The 23408-nt window shown below is 36.7% G+C and overlaps 1 protein-coding gene across 2 annotated transcripts in view; it reads left to right on the top strand.

Annotated features, from left to right (window-relative positions):
• The window catches only part of Morc4 (MORC family CW-type zinc finger 4), a 64755-nt gene extending 43789 nt beyond the window's left edge, over positions 1 to 20966 (top strand). The window contains exons 10-17 of one of the 2 annotated variants that reach the window (XM_010614066.2): positions 844 to 972; positions 2535 to 2603; positions 3152 to 3197; positions 4724 to 4899; positions 6000 to 6041; positions 18252 to 18942; positions 19374 to 19657; positions 20111 to 20966. In XM_010614066.2, the coding sequence (XP_010612368.1) occupies positions 844 to 972; positions 2535 to 2603; positions 3152 to 3197; positions 4724 to 4899; positions 6000 to 6041; positions 18252 to 18942; positions 19374 to 19657; positions 20111 to 20264 (1591 nt within the window). In that variant the 3' untranslated portion in view covers positions 20265 to 20966. The remainder of the gene's footprint in view (positions 1 to 843; positions 973 to 2534; positions 2604 to 3151; positions 3198 to 4723; positions 4900 to 5999; positions 6042 to 18251; positions 18943 to 19373; positions 19658 to 20110) is intronic. The other variant, XM_010614067.2, reaches the window with a different exon arrangement.
• Positions 20967 to 23408: the final 2442 nt, after the last annotated feature.

Raw genomic sequence — 23408 nt, 5'->3', positions numbered from 1 at the left:
GGTGTCTGGTGTCTGGTTGCCAATTCCAGCTGTGGATGGGAGTAAGAATTTTAAGAGTTGAGTTCTGGGAGACTTTAAAGATTTACTATGAGAATATCAGCCTAGTAAATTTTTGATTGAAGCACACTAATTTTTTGTTTATATATCTTATATATGAGCCACCTCTTATCACAGAGAAACAAACTCACTTTAAGATGTAGGTGTCTGGTTGCCAATTCCAGCTGTGGATGGGAGTAAGAATTTTAAGAGTTGAGTTCTGGGAGACTTTAAAGATTTACTATGAGAATATCAGCCTAGTAAATTTTTGATTGAAGCACACTACAAACAAATTTTTTGTTTTGAAGTAAAATAAAATAGGGGGATCTTCAGGAAAATGGAAGAGATGTTTTAATAACAGTACTTCACTGACTCCTATAAATGCATTTTAAATCTGTTAGTGATTGAATAGAAGCAAATAAATTGACTGTATGGGTTTTATATCTTGGTAATAATATAATCATAAAATGTTTTCTTCAAGTTAATAAATTTTATAATTAAAATTATTATTTTCTTAGAACAAAAGTTTCCAAGATAAATATTGAACTCCATAAGTAATGATACCTTACCTTGTTAATAAAGTACCTTGTACTTTTTATTTTTCATATCTTTATCATATTTTCATATTTTTATCATTATTTTATCTATGAAGTTCAAAGTACACACATTTTAGACATCTAAACTATAACATTTGTAACACATTTTGTATATAAAATTAGTTTTTTTAGCTTGGTTGTACCTTTCTAATATAAGACAAAGCACAGAGATAGAGGATACCTAGTCACACTTCTATCTTCCCTCATGCAGGAAGATTCCTGATCAGACATGGGTACAGTGTGATGAGTGTCTAAAATGGAGAAAGCTTCCTGGCAAAGTAGACCCATCTACATTACCTGCAAGGTGGTTTTGTTACTATAATTCCCATCCAAAATACAGGTAAGGTTCCAAGACTCCGTATTATGCCTGAGATTATACCTGATTTGTTTATCTTTGAAAACGCTTAATCTCAAGTCTATATACTCTTCTCCTGGCATTCAAGCCCCTATCCTTACAGAACCTATCCAGCCTTAATCTTAGTGAAAACTTTTTTGTACTTTACTTTACTTTATACTTTTGTACCTGAGCAAGTGCTACGGCTTTACGTTTCCCCGCACAAGCCGTGCTTACTCTCTCTTCCATGACTTTGATTATGTTATTTTTCTCACTTGCAATGACCTTGTGCGTTCCATCTGCCTGTCTAAATCATCTCCATCTCAGGAGCTGAACTCTTATGTAATGTTTTTTTTCTGGTTGGTAGTAGTTTATGGTGATTTTACTCTGATTTCTCTGTGGTATTTGATTCTTGACATTTGTTCACACTCTGTTTTGGTTTTTGGTTGTTGTTTTTTCTTTCCTTTTTTTTTTTTTTTTCTTTTTTGGTACTGGGGATCGAACTCAGGACCTTGTGCTTACAAGGCAGGTGCAGTGAGCTAAATCCCTGACCTTATTTTGTATTTTTTGGTTGTTTTTCATATGCATATGCTTTGGCTCTTTAGGATATTTTAAATTCTTTGAGAACATAGTCTTTACATTCCAGGTTGAATTGACGATGTGTTTTGTTGTTGTTGTTGTTTTGTTTTTGTTTTTGTTTTTGGTACTGGGGATCGAACTCTGGTCCTTGTGCTTGCAAGGCAGACAGCGGAACTGCTGAGCTAAATCCCTGGCTGAATTGATGATTTTTTAAATATGCCTTCTATATGGAATCAATGCTAACAGTACCTATTTTACATTCAATACTATTCATTTACATGTTTGTCTTCCTGATATTCCATACGTTGCTTTCAACATCTGACATCTAAATAGCAGTTGTCATATCCATGGGGATTAACTTCAATTAAACCATCATTTTATTTGACTCAGCAATCACATATGTTCATGACAAGCCAGTTTGCTTAAGTCCATCTGTGATCATCTTAAAATTCTTCTTTTTCCTTCAGGGTAAATGCTGATAGAAAAAGGGTGCTACAACAGAATATGCTTTTTAGGGGGAAAATGTCTAAAATGGAAGAAGTTAACTAAATGAAATGTGGGTCTATAATGTGTAAGCATTCCCTTATAGTCTCAAGATAATGCCTAAGCACTTTTCATTGAAGAGTAAATACGATTGTGTGATTAGAATATGGGACTGATTGTTTAAAAGTTTCATTTTTCAATACTTTATCTTTTATCTGCTTATACTGAGTCCAAGAGACAGCCTTCTAAGCCATTTTGCTTCCTTATAAAATGGATACAACATAGGTTATAATTATTATTAATTTTTGTTTGTCTTTGGAATTACTTTTGACCACTGAATAAATTTTCAGTACTCTTTTGGTTTTTACTCCTAAAATTCTCTTCTTCATGTTTTATATACTGTTAGAGGGTTGTTTAACTGCCCTTTGATAGTTATAAGGAAAGTAAAGGGTAAAAGTGAAAAACACATTTTTCTTCCAAAAGATGATTTCTTATCTGTACTGCAGGAGATGCTCTGTTCCAGAGGAACAAGAAGTCATTGATGAAGATCTATATTTAAGCAAAGCTAAAAAACAGTTAAGTATATATGAGATGGTGTTCTATATCATATAATACAGGAACTTAACACATTGTGAGAAGACAAGGAAGTTTGGGGAAGAGGGGTAATTTGGGGAGATTCTCAGTGATTTCTCACCTCACCCTGCTAATTCTGTATTCCTTTTAGCCATTCTGAATGTCTCAACTTGTGTTTGTAATATCTCTCCCTCTCTTGCACGTGCTCTCTCCCTCCCTTTCCCTGTCCCTCTCCCTTTCTCCTTCTCCCTCCCATCTCTCTCTCTCTCTCTCCCTCCCTCTCTCTCTCCTTCTCCCTCCCTCTCTCCCTCCTTTCCTCCCTCCTCTCTCCTCTCTCCTCTCTCCTTTCCCCTTTTCTTTCTCTCTGGGAGAGGAATAACATTTGAAAATTCTCTTCAGTATCACACTTCAGGAGGGCAACCTTAGTTACTCAGTGAGGCTCACTCTGTTTCTAATTTTGAATGAACATTAAAACCTAGATCTACAATTGGTAATCCATTTCAAATTGAGATGTTTCATGTGTGAACTCAATAGTGCTTTTATCTTCTAGAGATCAAACTGTTGAGAAGATACCTATGGAAAGTGAGACTTACCAGGTGAGAGACAGCCTTCCTCTTCCTTTCCTTACATGAAATTTTCCACAGCACAGGAATAGGTTGAAGGAAGCAGCAATCTTGAAAGCTGCGTAAAAAGCCGGGTGTGGTAGTGCATGCCTGTAATCCCAGCACTCGGGAGGCAGACGAAGGAGGATCGCCTCAAGTTTGAGGCTAGCCTGGGCTACATAGTGAGTTCAGGGCTAGCCGGAACTACAAAGTGAGAACCTGTTTTTAAAAAAATGCTGCACAGAAATAACAAACCATTTCTTCTCATGGTCTTTTCTTTGTATTGGATCTTTGGGTTATGTTGATCTGCTGCTTTTACTGATGTTCAGGTCACCTAAAATAGAAGACTCAAATCATTTGTTTCCCAGATTTGGAGTCAGTAATTTAGGCAGTGGAAATGTCACATTCAGTGCCACGGTATATCCAGGACTGATCGTCTTCCATCCTTATAGACTGTTCCTATTGAAAGTCTGGTTTTCCTGTCTCCTTTCTTCCAGGATTCAGGGATGATTCCTTCCTCTTTTCTCTTGGAAAGAAGGGTTGGTTCTTTTTGCCCTTTCCTGATCCCTGCTTTCAGGCTGGCTGGCTTTGTAAAGACTCTGCTGTTTTGAATTTTCAGGAGCACTGTCTCCCGGACATGGTTGCCCAGCTCCGGACGCTGAAGGGTGCAATAAGGTTGGCCGTCCTTTTAGGGACTTTCCTCTCCCGACAGCCACCATAGCACCCATATGTCTTCCCTACTCAACCCTGCCTTTCTGCATGATTTTCCTTTTGACCCTTTTTCCCAGAAAGATTTACTAGTCGCATGTTTGATTCACTTTCCCCCCACTCAGTCAGGGTAGGTCAGACTGGTAAGGATAAATGCAATTTAATACAGATTCTTCTGATATCCTGCCAAAACCCAGGCATATGAGGAGTAAAGTTTCATGCACTGATGTCTTAGCTTAATGGTCTTATGTAGAGATTGGGAGATTATCTAGGACTGCCCTGTCCTCATTTAGTTTACCTCCCCTTCATATCCCTTCACCATAATTATTCATACTATCTTCATAAGTTGGCTCTCCCACAGATCCCAGATGCATGTTTCTGTATGTGCACTATGAATATATGTTGTCTCTTGCATGCATTTCTCCCAAACCAGTGCAGACACCTGCTGAATTGCTTTTTTCCCTTTACCCCTATTCTCATTACAGATCTCAGAAAGAATGAAATCCTAGCATTCCATTGGATCAAAAGAGAGAAAGACAGTGATAAAGGACCTAGGTTTATGTTGTGGATGGGATAGCTCTAGGAGCTAGTAAATGAATGGGGGAGGTCTGTTCATATCTACCTGATAAGGTTAATAACTGAATGTGCCTGGGCTTAGTGTTCTAGTGTACATTATTGCACACTGTTTTGTGTAGGAAACAGTTTCTTTTTATTTGGCCAAGCATTCTTTCCCAGCATCAGAAGAATTGACTCAAACCATTGGTATTTGGTTTGAATTCAGGATGTTTATGAATCATTTCTTTCTTTTCTAGGTACTCAGTAATCTACCAGAGACTCCTACTGTTCAAGATATTGCTAGACTGAATGACAAGACAATTGGATATGAAGGAATGAATACCCCTAGCCTGCTTCCATGTGTTGAAGAAGAAAGCCAGTCACCTTCTCTTCAACTTAAACCTCTGGATTCCAGTGTTTATCAGTTTTCCAGGTGACTTACAAAAAAATAATGTGTTGTTGATAGTAAGACTCAGGGTCTGTTTTCCTGCTCAGTGAGTTGATGTGTCTTAACATGTTTATATTTTTCCAAAGGCCTAGCATGGAATTCATAAGGAGAAAAACACTTTTGGATCAACAGAATTGTGGTGATATACTCTGAATTTTTCCATGTTACAACTGCTATGTCAAGTCTATGTATTTTGAAGTGATCATTTGTTGACACTCTTCTATGTGTTATACATTCACATTATGTTGGAAATTGTACAAGTGAAATGAGTGTGATAACTTTGAACATAAAATGCTATGACATAAGGTAATGTTATATAGATGAGCATTGGTCATTTCCTTCAGTTTGTGGATCTTGAGTCTTTTGGGGCCTTATATACTTACCAAATGTTGGCCTTGTATAAAAATAACTATTAGAAATCTATGCTATTAGGTTAGCCTTATATTGTTCATTGTTTCCTAGAGAAAATACTTAGTAAAGTTTCATCTTGGGCTATACCTGTTCATCTTCTAGGATCTCATCAATGTCATTTTGTTAATCCTATTTTAGTATATGTACTGCCGAAGCGAGCACCATTTTGTTAATCTTATAATGGGAAGGAACATAACTTATTCATTTTCTTAAATACTGTATAAGGATGCTGGGGATTTAGCTCAGCGGTTCCGCCTGCCTTGTCAAGTGCAAGGACCCAAGTTTGATCCCCGGTACCAAAAAAAAAAAAAAAACAAAAAAACAAAAAAACAAAAAACCTGTATAAGGAGTATTTGAAGCACTGAAAGACATGGTTTCCATGATAATAACTCAGCAAACCTAATTATGACTGCTTAGTTTCTCTTCTACTGTTTTTCTCACTCTTTCATAGGCAAGCCATAGAGTAAGCACAGAATTACTCTTTAAAAGTCAAAATTTATATAGTCATTTATACAGTGACTTTATACTGGGTGTGAACTTGGCAGTGACTCTTTTGGGTGTCTTCATAATATATTGTAGGATAGAAGCAATAGAATATATCATAGGATAAAATGAATCCTGGTTTTTCTTCATCCCCAGTGTTACTGATTTATTTCCCCTTTGTTGCTTCTTAGGTGGATCTTTTCAGCTTCTCATCTAGATAAACATCTGCACAGGTGTGCAAGTCCCCTATTCATTGATTCTTCTACAATTAAGCTTTGTGTAGGTAATGGAGGAACCTCAAGACCCCTTGAACATGAGCAGTCTCAAGAGGAAATAAGCTTTTCGGAGCAAAACTGATAAAATTCTTAAAAGAGTCAAATGAGAATCTGTATGAAAACATCTAGATCAGTGCCTTGGAATATAGTAGGTACTAAATAAGGAATGGTTGAATTTGAGTCATATTGAAGGAACAATTTCTAAGAATAAATGTTTTTAGAAGAAAGGGTTAAAAAAATAATACAGTTTTAGTCTTAGAAGTTTGAGCTCAGTTTTACCCTATACCCATCTAAATTTTTAAAATTCCCTTTGTAGTTCCAGGGATTTAGCTCAGTGGTTCCATCACCTGTCTCACAAGTGCAAGGTCATGAGTTCGATCCCTAGTACCCCCAAAATTAAATAAATAAATAAATTCCCATTTAGGTTTAGAGGGGTGCACAGTAAGTACTCTATTTGAAGCACCTTGTTACCTCTGTACCTTGGTCTTCTGAAGATATTCATATCATTTCTTTTGAGTCTTTCCCTACTATGACCATTTTTCTTTTTCCCAATTTTTTTGTAACTGTAGTGGATTTTGGTAATTTAATTGTATTACAAATGCTAACTTTATGCATTATACCGTGTATTTTATGAGTGCAATACTGCAGTATATCCATTAGGTGGCATACTTCATCAGTCTTTGTTGGGATTTTTATGAGTCTGTACGGAATGCTATATCCAGAGTGAGGTTCTGGCTTAGAAGGCAGGTAAAGTGCTTTGAACATTCATGTATAATTTTAATTTATTGAGAATAAGATTTTCAAGAGAGTGAAATATGTGATATCTCATGCCTTTCATATTATGTAAGGTATATGTTGTATAAAGTTAGTAAATAATAATTGTATCATTTTAAGCTACGTGTAGAAGGGTTTCAAATTGATTAGAGAATTGGCTACTGGGGAGAGCCTGCCATTTAAGGAAAAAAGACAGATGTGCTCACAATTTGAATAAAATATGCAGGGTTCTGATATAATATTATTATTGGAATAATAATAATATATATAAAAAATTGCAGGAGCCAGGGATTTAGCTCAGTGGTGCTATCACCTGCCTCATAAGCAGAAGGTTCTCAGTTCGATCCCCAGTACCAAAAAAAAGACAAATTGCAAAGGTCTCCTTTGTTATCAAAAGCTAAAATGAATGAGTCCTTGAGTCATGTAGTTCAGCTTACTAAATCTAGATAAAATAAAGCCTAGATTGTTCAAGAGAACTTTAAGAAGTTGTAGTGAATAGGTTAAGAAGGTCTCCATATCGCTTCTCAGCCTTTTGGCTAAGATCAAGTGAAGAAGGGCTCCAGAGAGGTCATTAGAAATAACTCTATGAGTTTTCAAAATCTAATAAAGGGAGGAGAAGATCTGCAATAAGTAGGTTTAGCCAGAATGTAAACTAGCATAACCTCTTAGGGGAAGAGAGCATATTTCTATTAAAGTAAATAGCTCCTTTCTGTTCATTTATTTACCTTATATTTGAGTGCTTTCTGTATGAAAAGTATTCTTTAGAGTAATGATGATAGGATTTAAGATGAAAGAGCTTAGAGTAGTCAGTTTTATATGTAAATATAAATTGTTCTAAGGGAATACAGCAAATATAAAAATATTCAAGAGATCTAAAGTACTCTCAGGAAGAACAGTGAGAGTCAATAGCATTTAAACTGTGATTTACATCTGTCCCTCTTCAGACTCTGCTTTATAGAAAGTATTCAAGGGAACACTAATCCAAGTACTTCAGTGTGATCAAGAAGAGGCCTCCTTCTTGTTGTTCCCTGTCCAGAGCTACGGTTTCACCTGGAAGGGATGAGCCTCTTACTTTTTCATCTCCCCCAGCTCTGTTTTGTACAAGCTTTATTACAGATAGACCCAAAATGACTGAGTATCTCTTCTCCCATTGAGCTTTCTTTTCTCTCACTTGCAGGGTAGAGATATTCACCCAAGCACAGCAAACTAGTCCCCCATTACTCTACCCCAAGCTTGTGCATATATCATAAGTTCATGCAGGAAAGGGAAAAACCATCCTAGCATCTATTCATAAAAATGATTTCACTCTGGAAGAAGTAAGCCATTATCTCTGCCTCTATATCTTGCACAGTGTTGTAGAGTTTCTTAGACAGAAAGGCAGGCCTCAGTAATGAAGCTCCATCTGAGAAGATTGACTGTATGTGAACAAAAATGGGGAATCCCATGCCTAAAGATACTGTCAAATATAAGAGATCATGGTAGAGGTTAACTGGGAAGCACTCGTAACTCCATGACACAGCAAAATGACCACATAATAAGTTTGGTAATAGAATCAGGGAAAGACAGTTAAGACCCCTCCTGCAATCTAAGCCAGTCTTGGATTTCAGGAAGGCTGTGAAGACTGTGCATAAACAAGTCAGCACCTACTAAATAGCTAGAGCAGGACATGAGGTAGACTCAAAATCAGGACCCAAGCAGTGCACAAATCAAACAACAGGGCTGGGGATTTAGCTCCGTGGTGCAGCTGCCTGCCTAACAAGTGCAAGGTCCCAAGTTTGATCCCCAGTACCATAAAAAAAAAATCAAACATCAAAGGGCAGGAACCTCATTGTCATAGGAGTTTAAGCCCTACCACTCACTAAATAAACAATACATCGACCCAGGGGCAAGTCCTAGAAAACCAAGCTTAAACATAAAATCATAAACATCCCTGGAAAACCTTAAGGTAGTGTACGCACTCAAGGCTGTGATCTCTCACAGTAACTAAAGAAGGAAAAATCTAAGCTATTAGTCCCTGGCTGAATGTGTCATGGAAACATAATCTTCAATTTTGACAGCCTCCAAGCCACACACACTTCTAGTAATAAAGTGTAAGAATCTATATGGCTAAAGGAGCCTAAGCACGACCTTTGGCCAACAAGTGGCCTATGCTGAGCCAAGGATGAATCCTAGGTTGCCAGGCAAAAGGATGAAATCAATTTTGAAAATGAGAAAAAACCTTAGAGGCTGCATACTAAAGGGAAAATAGACTTCATGGAGTCAATTCAGCCAAGTCACTCAGTTAAAAAACAAGAAAACAGCAGTTATATCAATCTCCGAGAGTGAGGAGAAATGTGTCCAGTATTACTATAGTGTATCATCTAAAATAACCAGTTGTCAGAAAAATGAGACCGCCAAAGAACAGGAAAGTATAACCTATACATAGGAGGGAACCAGACAATAGCAATTGCTTTTCTAAAGACTGAGATGTTGAATTTAGCAGACAAAGACTTCAGAGCAGCCATTAAAAATATGTTTAAAACACTAAACAAGTTCAAGAAAACCTCTTATTATTTGAAGTATGTATGTGGCTTTGGAGGCTACTATCAAAATTCCAGCAATATGTCTATACAAAGAAAGTATGACAGTGTCTTATCAAGTACAGACTAATAAAGGAACAGAAATTGGTTTTTATTTTTTATTTTTTTAATTTTTTTAAAATTGAGTTTATTGGTACATTATAGGTATATAGTGCAGTTACTTTCATTACTGGGATCTTGTACCTATTACATGACAGGTCTTGGTTCTCATTTTTTCCCCTTGTCCCTACCCTCCCTTTACCCCCTCCTCCCCTCCCCATTTACAAACACTTTAATTCCATTTTTCCATTTTCTCACATTTTTTTCTTTTCCCTTATTCCCCTTCCCCTATCCTTCCCACTTTCCCTACACCTTTAGCCCCTTTCTTCCTATTTCACATTGTTAATTATCCCATTAGGATCTTGAGTACTATTATAGTTTTTCACACAGAGAAACTATTCAGTATTTACACATGTGTAACACTTATTTCACTTAGGAGTATATCTTCAAAATGTATCCATTTTCCTATGAATGACTCTAATTTCTCATCAGAAATTGGTTTTTAAAAAGAGAATGAAATGGAAATTCTGGTACAGAATTTTCCAGAATTGTATGGCAAATACAATAAGGTGACATTTTCTCTATAGAGACTCAAAAGCACTTTAGTGTTGGAAGAAGAAAGGATCAGCAAATGTGAAAATAAATCAGTTATAGGTTATATAATCAGAATGAAGAAAAAATGAAAACAACCACCATCTTTGCATAATAGTACATGGAAAAGAGAGAAAAATGTAGAAGAATATTTTTAATAGCTAAAAACTTCCAAACCCTATACATTCAAGCTCAATAAATTCAAAATAAGATAAATGCAAAGAGTTTCAGGATACCAGGTATATCATACTGAAAATACTGAAAACCAAAGATGAAAAAAAAGTCTCTAAAGCAGTGAGGAAATGATTTGTCATGTACAAGACAACTCTAATAAGATCAACAGCTGATTTCTCACCCAAAATAATAGAAACCAGAAGGCAGTGGGATGCTGCTATGTTTTAGATAGTGTTTATCTTCACCAAAACTCCTGTTTCTATTTAATTGCCAACGTAACAGTATTAAGAGGTGGTTGGGGTCATGGAGGCTCTCCCTTCATGAAGGGATTAATGTAGTTCCCATTAGAATGGATTTGTTGCTGTGTAAGTAAGTTGTTATGAAGTGATTTCAGCTTTCTCTTGCTTCTTTCACCATGTGATCTCTTTGCACATGTCTACTTACTCTTCCATTTTTTGCCATGAGACCTTTACCAAAAGCCAACAAGTTATGACTATCTGATGTTCAAACTCTCCAGAACCGGGAGCCGAAAGAAACCTCTTTCCTTTATAAGGTACACAACCTTAAGTGTTCTGTTACAGCAATGGAAAACTGACAAAAATGACATCAAAGTGGGCCAGGGATTTAGCTCAGTGGTGCTGCTGCCTGCCTTGCAAGCACAGGGTGCTGAGTTTGATCCCTGGTACACCCCCCACAATGACATCAAAGTACTAGGAAAAAAGATTGTCAACCAAGAATTTTAATTGCAGTAAAACCATCTTTGGAAATGAAGGTGAAATGAATATATTCCCAGATAAGGACAAACTGAAAAAATGTGTTGCTAGCAGACCTCCCTTACAAAAAATACTAGATGAAGGGCCGGGGATTTAGCTCAGTAGTTCTGCTGCCTATTTCGCAAGCACAAGGTGCTGAGTTTGATTCCTGGTGCCAAAAAAAAAAAAAAACTAGAGGGAGTTCTTCAGGGTAAAAGCAAGTAATGCCAGATAGTAATCTGAATTTATATTAAAAAACAAAGAATGATGATAAAAATAATTATAAGGGGAAACAACATAAGAGCATATTTCTTCCTCTTTCCATTCTCACTCAATTTCAAGAAAAATTAAATACAACAGTATATATTTATGTGTAATTTTATATATATAAGTATATCATTTTTTCATTGGACTTATATATAAAGATAAAATATTTGACAGTTACAGGATAAAGGAGGGAGGTGGGACCAAATCTGTACTGGTGAAAGAAAATGATAGGAGTGACTCAGACAAAATAAAAAATGAATAAAACTAAAATGGTAAAAAGAAGGCAAATAAAACAGACTATAAATATGTACTCAGTGGTTTCTTCTCTTGGCTGAATCAGAAGGTATAACAATTATAAAATAATAATTATAGCAATACATTTTTACATTATTTTTTTCATTTTTACATTTCTAAATGTTATGCTAGAAAATTTCCACATAACATAAAAAGTAACAGAAAAGGAGGAACAAAAGAACAATGTATGACCCACAATAGAAAACAAAAAGCTAAGTAGCAGATGTAAATTCTGCCAGATCAGTAATAACATTAAATGTGACTGGATTAAATAATCCAATCAAAAGAGAGATATTGTTGTATTAGATAATTCTTTAAATATCCAAATAGATTACTCGGGAGACACACTTGAGATGCAAAGATATAAACAGTTTGAAAGTAAAATGATAGTTATTGATCAAACAGCAACTACAATGTAAGAGAACTAGAGTAGTTCTGCTAATATCAGACAAAATATGTTTTAAAACAATAAAAACGTTGTAGATATAGAGCTACTTCATAGTGATAAAGTTCATTAGAAAGATCTAATAACAAGAGCATTAAGCCAGGCATTGTGGTACACTTATATACTCAGTACTCTGGAAAGCTGAAGCAGGAGGATCACCATGAGTTTGAGGCCAGCCTGGGCTTCACAGTGCATTCAAGGCCAGCTTGAACTACATGGTAAGACCTTGTCTCAAACCAAAACAAGGACTGGGGATTTAGCTCAGTGGTTCCACTGCCTGCCTTGCAAGCACAAGGGCCTGAGTTCAATCCCTGGTACAAAAAAATAAAAAATAAAAAACAAGAAAACAAACAAAAAGAGCACTAAATCCAATCAATCATGAGGAAAGAAATAATAAAGATTAGAACAGAAATGAAATAGAGACTAAAAAACAATAGAGAAAATGGGTGAAACCAAAAGTTGGCTCTTTGAAAAGTATAATAAAAAGAAAATAACTCAATTTATAATACCTTAAACATATTTATAAATATAAAAAAATGCCAACACTTACATACTGAAAACAACAAAATATTGTTGAACGACGTTAAAGACAATCTAAATAAACAAAGGTATTTCTTGTTTGTGGCTCAGAAATTTTAATAGTGTTGACAGTATTTCCAAAATGACCTACAGATTGAATGTAGTCCTTATCAGAATTCCAGCTGGCTCTTCTGGTTAATCAACAGCCTCACCCGTAAATTCACATGGAAATTCTAGAGATAGGGAGTCATCAGAACTTTTTTTTTTTTTGGTGCCGGGGATCGAACCACTGAGCTAAATCCCCGGCAGTCAGAACTATTTTGAAAGAAAAGAAGAAAGTTAGAAGTCCTACTTTCCTATTATGTTTTATAGCAAAGCTACAGTAATCAAGACAGATTGGTGCTGATACAAGGTTGGATATATACATCAATGGAAAGGTTAAAAAAATACACTCACATTTATAATCATTGTATTTCTATCAAAGGTGTCATGGAAATTCAGTGGGGGAAAGAACAGTCTTTTGAACAAATAGTGCCAGAGCAACTAAGATACCTGCAAGCAAGAAAATGAAGTTGAGTCCCTATTTCACACTATACACAAAACTTATTCAAAATGGCTCACAGATCTAAATTTAAGACCTAAATTTTAAAAATCTTAGAAAACATGAACGTCTTTTCAACCTTGGATTAGATTGTAGTTTATTAGATATGACTCCAAAAGCTCAAGAAACAATGAAAAATAGTTAAATTTTCCTATGTGAATATTTAAAAATTCAGTTGTAAGGTCATTATCAGGAAAGTGAAAAGAATGGGAAGACAACTTTGGAAATAATATCTGAGGATGGATTAGAATCCAGACTAGATAAAACTATTATAATCACTAATAAGACAAATAGTCTACTTAAAACTGGTCAAAAGATCCCTATAGACAATTCCCTTTAGAACATATGCAAATGATCAATAAACACATGAAATGATGCTCAACATCACAAGCCTTTGAGGAATTGCAAATCAAAACCACAATGAGCTGCTACTCCACAGCCAGTAAGATGACTGTAATTTTAAAAATGGCCAATAGCAAGTGTTGGTGAAGCTGTGACAAAATTAGAACTGTCATATATTGGTGTGGTATAAATGCAAAATGTTGCAGCTGCTTTGAAGAAGTCTGGCATTGATCCAAAATTTTAAAAATAGAGTTACTATATGACCCAGTAATTCCACTCCTAAGTACATATCTATGAAAACTGAAAAAATGCAGTTGCATACAAGCATCTAACTATACATATATATTCACAGTACCTAAAAGTGGAAGGAACCCAAATATCTGTCAACTGGTAAATGGATAAATACAAAATGTGGATTATCCATACAATGAGATATTACTCAGCTATACAAAGGGATTTTAATAATCAGCTTTTTCTTACTGTAATGAAATACCTGAGGCTGGGTGACTTTATAATGAAAATAGGTTTATTTACTCAGTTCTGAAGCCTATACATCCAAATTGCATAGCATTAGCTCTGATGAAGTCCTTTTTTCTGGCAGAGTCCTGAAGTGGTGCAGGGTATCTCATGGGAAGAGACAGGGAGTGTGCATGGGTCTATATCTATATCTCCTCCTCTCTCATATAGCCATCAGTGTTCAATCACTGGGGTTCTGCCTTGATGACCTTATTTAATCCTAATCACCTCCCAAAGGACTTTACTTCTAAACACCTATGGTTGAGCCAGATGTGATGCATGCCTATAATCCCAGCACTTGGGAGGCTGAGGTAGTAGGATCACTGCAAGTTTGACACCAACCTGGGATAGATACATGGTGAGATTAAGACTAGTGTGAACTACCTAGCAAGAGCTTGTCTTAAAAATCAAAACAAAATAAAAATAAACACCATAGTTAAATTTAGTTTCCACTCTATCTCGCAATGGGGATTAAATTTCAATATACAAACCTTCAAGGTACACACTCAAACTATATCAGTGCCATGGCTACAGTGAAGTGCTACAACATGAATAAACTTCAAAAACAAAAAAGATCACTAAAAGCCAGGTATGTTGGTGTATACCTTGGTCCCAGCTACTTAGAAGAGTGAGGTAAAGATCACTTAAGTCTGTAAGTCCAAGTCCAACCTGGGCAACTTGGTGAGACCCTGTCTCAAAATAATCCAATATATTATATCATTCCATTTGAAATGCCTAGAGTAGGTTTACCTTTTTGAGATACATCAGACAGATATTAGATCAATGATTACCTGGAGGTATGGAGAGAAGTAGAAGGTTTCTTAGAATGATGTAAATTTTCTAAGCTTAGATTATGGTGATGTCATATAAGTGAATATAGTAAAGCAATTGAATTGTACATTTTAATTGTGTGAATTTAAGGCATTTATATCAATAGAGATGTTTAAAAGTATATCTGGAAGGAGAACATATACAACATGTTTTTTGGTTTTTTGTGTTTTTTTGCTTTTTTTAGTCCTCATTGCCTGTCATACTGTCCCAAACAAAGGAAACATGGAAATGAGGGCATAAAAAAATCATAATTTGAATATAGTGTACTCTGTCTTAGTGAAATACTAAGCTGATAGTGGTCAAACAAATATTTCAGAAAGTACTTTGAAGGAACAGAAGCATACTAGAACTATATTTTTGTCAGAAAATGTGAAATACTTAAAGACAAAATAACTAAAAGTGTACCTATAAAGTAACAATGGAGAATTATGACAAAAAGAAGAAAGAAAAGTATGTAGTTGGAGAATTCCTATGATATAAAACCCCTAACTTTTACTCAATAAATGAGTGCAGGTCTGGTTTGAGAATTGATTCTTAGAGGGAAGAGCTAGATTTTCTGGAGAAATACAGAACCAATAAGTACAATCCATTTCTTCTTTCATTCAGAAGTAGCATTTGAGCGTGATTTAGACATGCAGTGTTAGAAGAAGGGGCATTTCAATCAAAAGGAGCAGCATGAGAAATAATAGAGCATTCAGTTTGGTATTTGTAAAGGAAGTAATGGAATATAAAGTTAGTGTTGTGTCCTAGCTCTACCATGTACTATCTTTAAAAAGTTACTTAACCTTTTCCTCAGCATCCTTTTAAAAGAATTGAATACATTACCTTGGCATTATTGGTAGACTTAGATAAGCTAATACAATGTTAAGCACTTACCACACTGGTTTAGAGTAAATGCTCAATAGTGTTTCCTGTGTTTTTGGCATAGAAAGGCTTGAATAACAAGCTAAGATAGGTGAGCTTTCATTTTGTGGAAAGCACTAAATAAAGATTCCAAATAGAGGAGTAGCATAGTCAGGCCAATGAATAATCTCAAGACAGAGAAGGGAAGACCAGAGACCAGACAAAGCCTCTGTGGTAGTCCTGGAGAGGTAATGAGAAATTGAATTGGAGTATTGATAATATATAAGTCATGCATAAAACTATAAAAATTACTGACAGTTTGGTGGTGTTAATACAAGTAGGAAACGAGAAGGAACACGTTTGAAGATGAAGTTTAGGGCTGGGGAATTTAGCTCAGTAGCAATGAGCCTGCCTCACAAGTTCAAGGTCCTGAGTTTCATCCCTGGTAAAAAAAAAAAAAAAAAAAAAAATACTGAAGGTGAAGTTTGTGATCAGTGGGTTCTCCAGGAAGAAGAACTATGTGGTAGGCAGTTGGAAATTCAATAGTGGAGGTTAGGACTTGGGAAAATGTGAGATTTACTGCCCAGAAGTATTAGCCAAGAGGTGGTATAGGGTTACTGAAAAGGAGACTATAGTTAAGAATAGAACCCTTAAAGGTGGGAAAATAAAGATAAAGCAAATAATATGATTTGATTGCCTTTCATAAAACTTTGTTGTTGCTCTCTAGTATTATATATACCTTTTCTTCTTTCTTACCAACTGATTATTTTACTATCTTCCTTAGTACCACTGCTAAATGAACCATCTGTGGTGCCCCTTACGATATGTTTAAAGAGGCATATATTTGTTTTCACACAGCATCTAAATCCTTTTGCTTTTCCTATAAGGCTATCACAATAGGATCTATTGAAATGCGGGCCAGTTTTATTCCTGAAGAATATATAGGGTATTATAAGAAGCTAAGGTTTGAGATGTCTTGTGAATGTTCACAGAAATTACAGAGATGCAGGAAGCCTTTAGATACGATGAGGTAACTGATTTTCCTTGCAAGTTCAAAAGTTTATTTTTACCTTGAAATGTCTTGGTTGTATAGAGAGAAAGAGCAGAACAGTTAAAAGAATAACAATGAGGTTCTCATCCTAGTGATATATGATATGAAATTGCCTATAGATTTCTCAATTGTTTTGTTAGTTCTTTTAACCATTAGTGCTTATAGCAGTCAGACACAGAAGGTGACATGAGGCCATCCTGCTAGTCTTCTCTGAAGAACTGAGGGAGTGTCTGTTTTTGCTTGACCGAGGGGAGTTATTTGTCACAATGGGAAAATGATTTAAATTGGCTAATTCACTTTCTTTGTTTCTGGCTGGGACCTTGTGTTTTAATTAACTTTTACAAGTGAATAATGGGCAATAGCCATAATCCAGTTGGCTGGCAAATGTACTGTGCTGTGTTCTATTGCAATATAAAAAAATGTGCATAAGCCTTTTATAATGGAAAGGTTTTGTGACACTTTAAAATTAACAAGCTGGCTTTATTCTCTGCATACACCACAAGGCTTTTTATGACCTTTTCATTCTGTTCTTGTGTTAGAAGATGTTGGGTGTGTGTGTGTGTGTGTGTGTGTACATTTTGTTTGTTTATTTGTCTTCCTTTACTTGCATTTAAGAAACTTCAAGTCAAGCTGTTTTCAAATATACATTTAGAATTTTAACCAAGCTTAGCCTAGTCTTGTTGTATCTAGATACTGACCCTTAGAAACTTTCAAATACACTTCTCCCTGAATAACAGTTGCTAACTTAGCCAGTTGCATGAATGAAGAGGTTGAGGTTTGGCAAATGAATATGGGTACTAGTTTGTTTTTATTTACTCTAATGAAATATGTGAAAATGGGTAACCTTATTGAAAAAAGAGGCTTTTTTAGCTTGCTGTTCTAGAGATTGAAAGGCAGTACTGGTATTAGCTTGACTCTGATAAAGGCCTTCTGAGGGTGGGATCATGATGATACGTATGAGAGGAAAAGATCATGTTTTGAGATAGGAAGCCACGCGAATGTGACTCAGGAGTCAGGATCCCTCTTTTATAACATCTTATTCTCATGAGAAATAACTCAGGGTCCCATGAAAACTGCTTTGATCCCTTCAGATGACCGTACTGTCAATGATGTAACAACCTGTCACTAGGCTACACCTTTTAAAGGTTCCCGACCATCTTTTAACATTGTCACAGTAGGAACATAGCTACATGAACCCTTGGAGCACAAACTACATCTAAACCATAGCAGTTACATTTATGACTAAATAATCTGTGAGTAACACTTAGAGGTATTTTGAGGGGAGGGTTGTTGTTTGTTTTTTGTTGTTGTTTTGTTTTGTTTTGTTTTTGAGACAAGATCTCTCTATGTAGTTAAGGCTGGCTTTAAAGTTGCTGGCCTCAAACTTGTGGTGATCCTCCTGCCTCAGCCTCCCAAGGGTTGGGTTTACAGGTGTCGTGCCACCCTGCTCAGTTTAGCACCTAAAGACATTTTTAATGTGGAGAATTTGAGGATGGGGTCCATAGGATAATATACTTGTGACAACTTACAGTCTGATTTTCTCTTGGCAGTAAGTACAAGTGGATCCTTGGTGAAGAACCTGTGGAAAAACGAAGAAGGCTCCAGAATGAGATGACTACATCTCCTATAGATTATTCCATGCATGGCTCTTACAGGAGGGTAGAGGCAGTTGTTTCCTACCCAGAAGGGGAGACTAACCATGACAAATCCAGTTCAGAGAGAAGTACACCACCGTATCTTTTCCCAGAATACCCAGAAGCAAGCAAGAATACAGGACAGAATAGGGAAGTTTCAGTTCTATATCCAGGAGCCCAAGGCCAATGCCAGGGGTCCCTACTTCCTGAATTAGAAGAGCAGATGCCAAGATTGGTAGCAGAAGAATCTAACAGAAGTAGCACATGCATAAACAAAGAAGATGTAAACAAGGGACCATTTGTAGCTATTGTTGGTGTTGCAAAAGGTGTTAGAGATTCTGGAGCTCCCATTCAGCTAATCCCTTTTAACAGAGAGGAGCTTGCTGAGAAAAGAAAAGCAGTTGAATCCTGGAACCCAGTGCCTTATTCTTCTGTGGCCTCTGCTACAATTTCTGCAGTAGCTGTTGGAGAGAAACGACGAGGCTGCAAGGAGACTGGAGGTCATAATACACCAAAGATGCGAAACCAAAGTGAGCTGGAAGAATTGAAGAAAACTACAGAAAAATTGGAACATGTTTTGGCTGAAAGGAATTTGTTCCAGCAAAAGGTTTGGGCAACATGGTATCACTAGGAATAAGAGATTTTTATAATCAAGGGACTTAGGGTGTTCGTGGGCTTATGAATTAATGTTCTGAGGTCTTTAAACAAAATACAGATGGGCTGGGGATTTAACTCAGCGCTTCCGCTGCCTTCCTCGCAAGTGCAAGGACCAGAGTTCGGTCCCTGGTACAGAAAAAAAATAAAAAATAAAAACCAAAAAAATGCAGGTATGTCTTTTGAACTGTTCTGTGGTATGTCTCAGACTGAGTTAACTCTTACAGGTTTCTTTCTCACATTTGATTGGAAAGGGATTCCAATAAGTAGAGGAATACAAGTATGCATAATGGAATTACAGGATAGAGTAAAAATAATTTTTGGCACTCTCTTCACCTTTCAGTAGTATGTGGGCTCACTGAATTTCTGTTTCTTGAACTGCAGGTAGAGGAACTAGAACAAGAGAAGAATCACTGGCGTTCTGAATTCAAGAAGGTTCAACATGAATTGGTAACCTATAGTACTCAAGAGACAGAGGGCCTGTATTGGAGCAAGAAACACATGGGTTATCGCCAAGCTGAATTCCAGATTCTGAAAGCTGAACTAGAAAGAACCAAAGAAGAGAAGCAAGATTTAAAAGAGAAACTGAAGGAGACACAGACACACCTGGAAGTGCTGCAGAAGACTCAGGTCTCCTACCGGACCACAGAGGGAGATGACCTAGAAAGGTTAATTACTAGGGTTTAGTTATCAGCTTGTGAGTGCTAATGGGAAGCATCCCTTAAGACCCCCAATTACTGGCCATAGACAATAAGGAAGCCTTAATTCATAGGCCACCAAGATTGAGTAAGTTGCAGCCAGTTGCCCTGTGCTTGGTGGCATTGTGCTTTCTTCTTTGTTTCTAAATAATGGAAACTTAATGTTTGAGAAATATAGGCCCATTGTGTTTTGTTGCTGTTGTTGTTGTTTTTGGTTTTGGTTTTTTTTGGTACTGGGGATCGAACTTCGGCCCTTGTGCTTGCAAGGCAGTCGGCGAAACCACTGAGCTAAATCCCTGGCCCCAGTGTTTTTATTTTTATTTATTTATTTTTTATAGGCCCATTTTGAAGAGGCTTCATTTTATTTTGTTAGCTAATGACTTCATGTCATCTCTTCTCCTGCCCCCTCACTCCATCATACAGGACTTTGGCAAAGCTTACACGGCTACGTATCTACGTCAGCTATCTTCTTACTTCTGTCCTCCCTCACTTGGAGCTTCGTGAGATCGGGTATGACTCAGAACAAGTGGATGGGATCCTGTACACAGTGCTGGAGGCAAATCACATACTGGACTGAGCATACTATATAAATTCTCTCTCACTTCTCTTTTCAGCCTATGTACCATATGTGCTTATTTCTACCCTTCTCTTTTCTCTTTCCCCTCCCTTCTTCCTCTCCTCCTGTCCTCCTAGCCTCTCCTCTCTCTCTCTCTTTCTCTCTCTGTCCCTCTCCATCTCTCCTCCCTACCTTTATACCTTATATAGGGAACCCGAGTAAATCTTGGCTCTTAATCAGTTTGCTTTTTACTAAGTTTTGGTGTGGAGAAAGAATTAAATAGACCTTCAAGAGTCCAGGAACAGAAAACCAATAGTTGCCAAGGTAGGTGATCAGAAAACTTTAATTTTCATGACCTAGATATTTGTCCTATTTCATATCCTTTCTCAAGTTCATATCCATTTAGGTTTAATCAGTCAGCAAACATTGGATCCAGTGTACCTGGTATTTGGGAATAAGCTAAGAAGTATAATTCAGAGTTTCAGCTTGCCAAGGTTTTAATACTCTGGTTGGAAACACAAGACGCACCAAATTAACTAATTATACACAGAAGTGAGTGGTACAAACATGACAGTGAATCTAAGGAAGGAAGTCCAAGGAAGGTGTCACACTAGAAATGGGACCTAATCTAAGGTTTAAAGAATAGGCAGGACTACACTCTTAATGGTTGTTCCTTAGGTAGTAGAACTATGGCTGTTATTTTTCTTTTTCTTTTCTCCCTGCCTTTTTCAAATTTTCTACAATAAACTTGTTATTCTTCTTACATTTGAAAAATAAATTGTTTTTAAAAAGGACAAGTAGGCTTGTATTTGGATATTGGATGACACTTGTGAAATTATAAAATAATATTCTCTTCATAATTTATGTTAAACTTAGCATTACCTTTAGAAGAACACCATAAGCAAAGGCATGGAAAATCCAGAATGTGAAAAATGTGTTTGGTAGGAGTGGTGGGTTAATGTAAAGGGAAATAATGCTAAATCATAGCCAGCCAACCTACCTTCCTTCTGTGGGATTTGCATTTTAATAAGAGATTCTTGAAAACAAACCTTCAGGGCTCAAAATTTTAAAATATTTATCGCCAGATTATGGAATTTCAGTGGGGTGATATTTTAGAGTAGGGAGATCTATCTGCTATCCCTCAGAATATGCCTGTTTACTCCAAGTTATCCTGAGTGATGTTTAGAGCTTATAGTATTAGAAATAGTTAAATGCATACTCTTATAAAAGGAGACATTTTATTAATTCATTGCTTTATTGTATTTATAGAGCAATACACTCCAAAGAGTTCAAGGTACTCCTGAAAGGACATTGCCCCTGCCAATCTACCATGCCTCAACTGCAGCTTGCCATATGATTAACTTTCATGTTAGACATTTGTATCATGATAGTCAATGGTCTCAGTTGTCTAAATTGTACATATTACTGAGGGAAGGTTAGCACATTCAGCCGTTTTCTCAGTGATTTGTTCATCAGATTTAGGGCTAGGAGAGTGTGGGACTTTGCACAAATAGGAATATAATAATATGAATGGGAGTGTGGTAGAGAAAAAATTTCAGAGCCTCAAAGGTTCAGTCTATACAGTAAATTTTAAAAAGAAAAATATGCAAAAATGCAATTCATCTTTGCTAGTGCTTATTGTCAGCCCACTCCCTGCTCATGTTCTATCAACCCATGGTCTTGACCTTACATTGCTTTTTCCGGCAACAGTTAGCTATGTGAATCTGTTTACTTCAATACCAGAGCTACTGCTTTGTTACCTATTTACTCTGAAACTATAACAGCACGAGGTAGTAAATACCACTGTGCAGAAGGGACCAGTTATTTAGCTCAGTGGTGCTGTGCCTGCCTCACAAGTGTAAGGTCCTGAGTTTGATCCCAGGTACCACCCACACACCCACACACACACACACACACACACACACACACACAAAATCACTGTGGAGAGATTCAAAAGTGTCCCCAAGCCTTACCAGAGTTCATAATCTGGTATGGAGGCAACAATACTGGGAAGAAAGAAGTAATTTCCTTTTCCTGGCTTTTCTGTTAAGTTAGCATGATTATAATTTTCCTTTCAGGTGTTCCTCACATTTGCATTTGCCTTTTAATTTTGTTTCCTTGGTCAAAATACAGATCCTTATTACCTCATGTCTTGTTAATTGAAAGACTTTTTTTTTTTTTTTTGGTACCGGGGATTGAACTTGGGTCCTTGTGTTTGTGAAGCAGGCGGCAGAACCACTGACGTAAATCCCTGGACCTGAAATAGACTCTTAACTGGCCTTCTTTGCATCCTATTCTCACTTCTCAATTTTGCCTACTCAATATCACTTAATGGCTTTCCACAGCTTTTTCAAGACATGCCTCAGCTTAGAGATTTCCTAGTTCTCATAGTTGTCCACCAAATGCAATACAGATTCCTTAGCAATGGTGCTTAAAGCCCTTCAAGATCTGGCTTCAGGCATGGCTGGGGATTTAGCTCAGTGGTGCCACCACCTGCCTTGAAAGCGTGAGGTCCTGAGTTTGATCCCCAGTACAAAACAAAACAAAAACAAAAAAAAGATCTGGTTTCAGGCCCCTCTCTTCCAACATTCCATCATTCCAAACACACATTATATTCTATCTAATGTAAACTCTCAGTTTCTGAACATGCCCTAAGATTTCTCTCCTCCATAGTTGCTAGTCCCTTCTCTTTTTTCTCCCTTGTCATTTTTCCTTTGGTTCAAATGCCAGGTTTTGTTTTGTTTTGTACTGGGGATCCAACTCAGGACTTTGTGCTTATGAGGCAGGCGCTGTGCCACTGAGCTAAATTCTCAGTTATTTTGTTTTGTGGTTTTCAAGTTACTCTCATTAACTCACCTAGGCATGACATTTCTCATTTAAGTTTTATGTCATTTACAACATTTCATATCACAAACTTTCTTGTCCTGTCTTCCCCATTCGAAAGCTCCAGATTCAGATATTCAGTGACCCACTTGACATTTATACTTACACATCTCAAAAAAACTTCAAATAAAACATATAAAAATAAACATGCCCTTCCTCTCACCTAATTTTCTTCATCTGAGAAAATGGCACATCCTCCTACCAACTTAAGCTGGAAACCTGGAAATCATACTTAATTTTCTTTTTTTTTTCGTCTCCCATATCCAATCTGCACAAGTCCGT

The sequence above is a fragment of the Fukomys damarensis genome, unplaced genomic scaffold (assembly GCF_012274545.1).
Source record: "Fukomys damarensis isolate Sample0158 unplaced genomic scaffold, DMR_v1.0_HiC HiC_scaffold_39, whole genome shotgun sequence".
In the NCBI taxonomy this organism is placed as follows: domain Eukaryota; kingdom Metazoa; phylum Chordata; class Mammalia; order Rodentia; family Bathyergidae; genus Fukomys; species Fukomys damarensis.
This window is presented reverse-complemented; position numbering and strand designations above follow the sequence as displayed.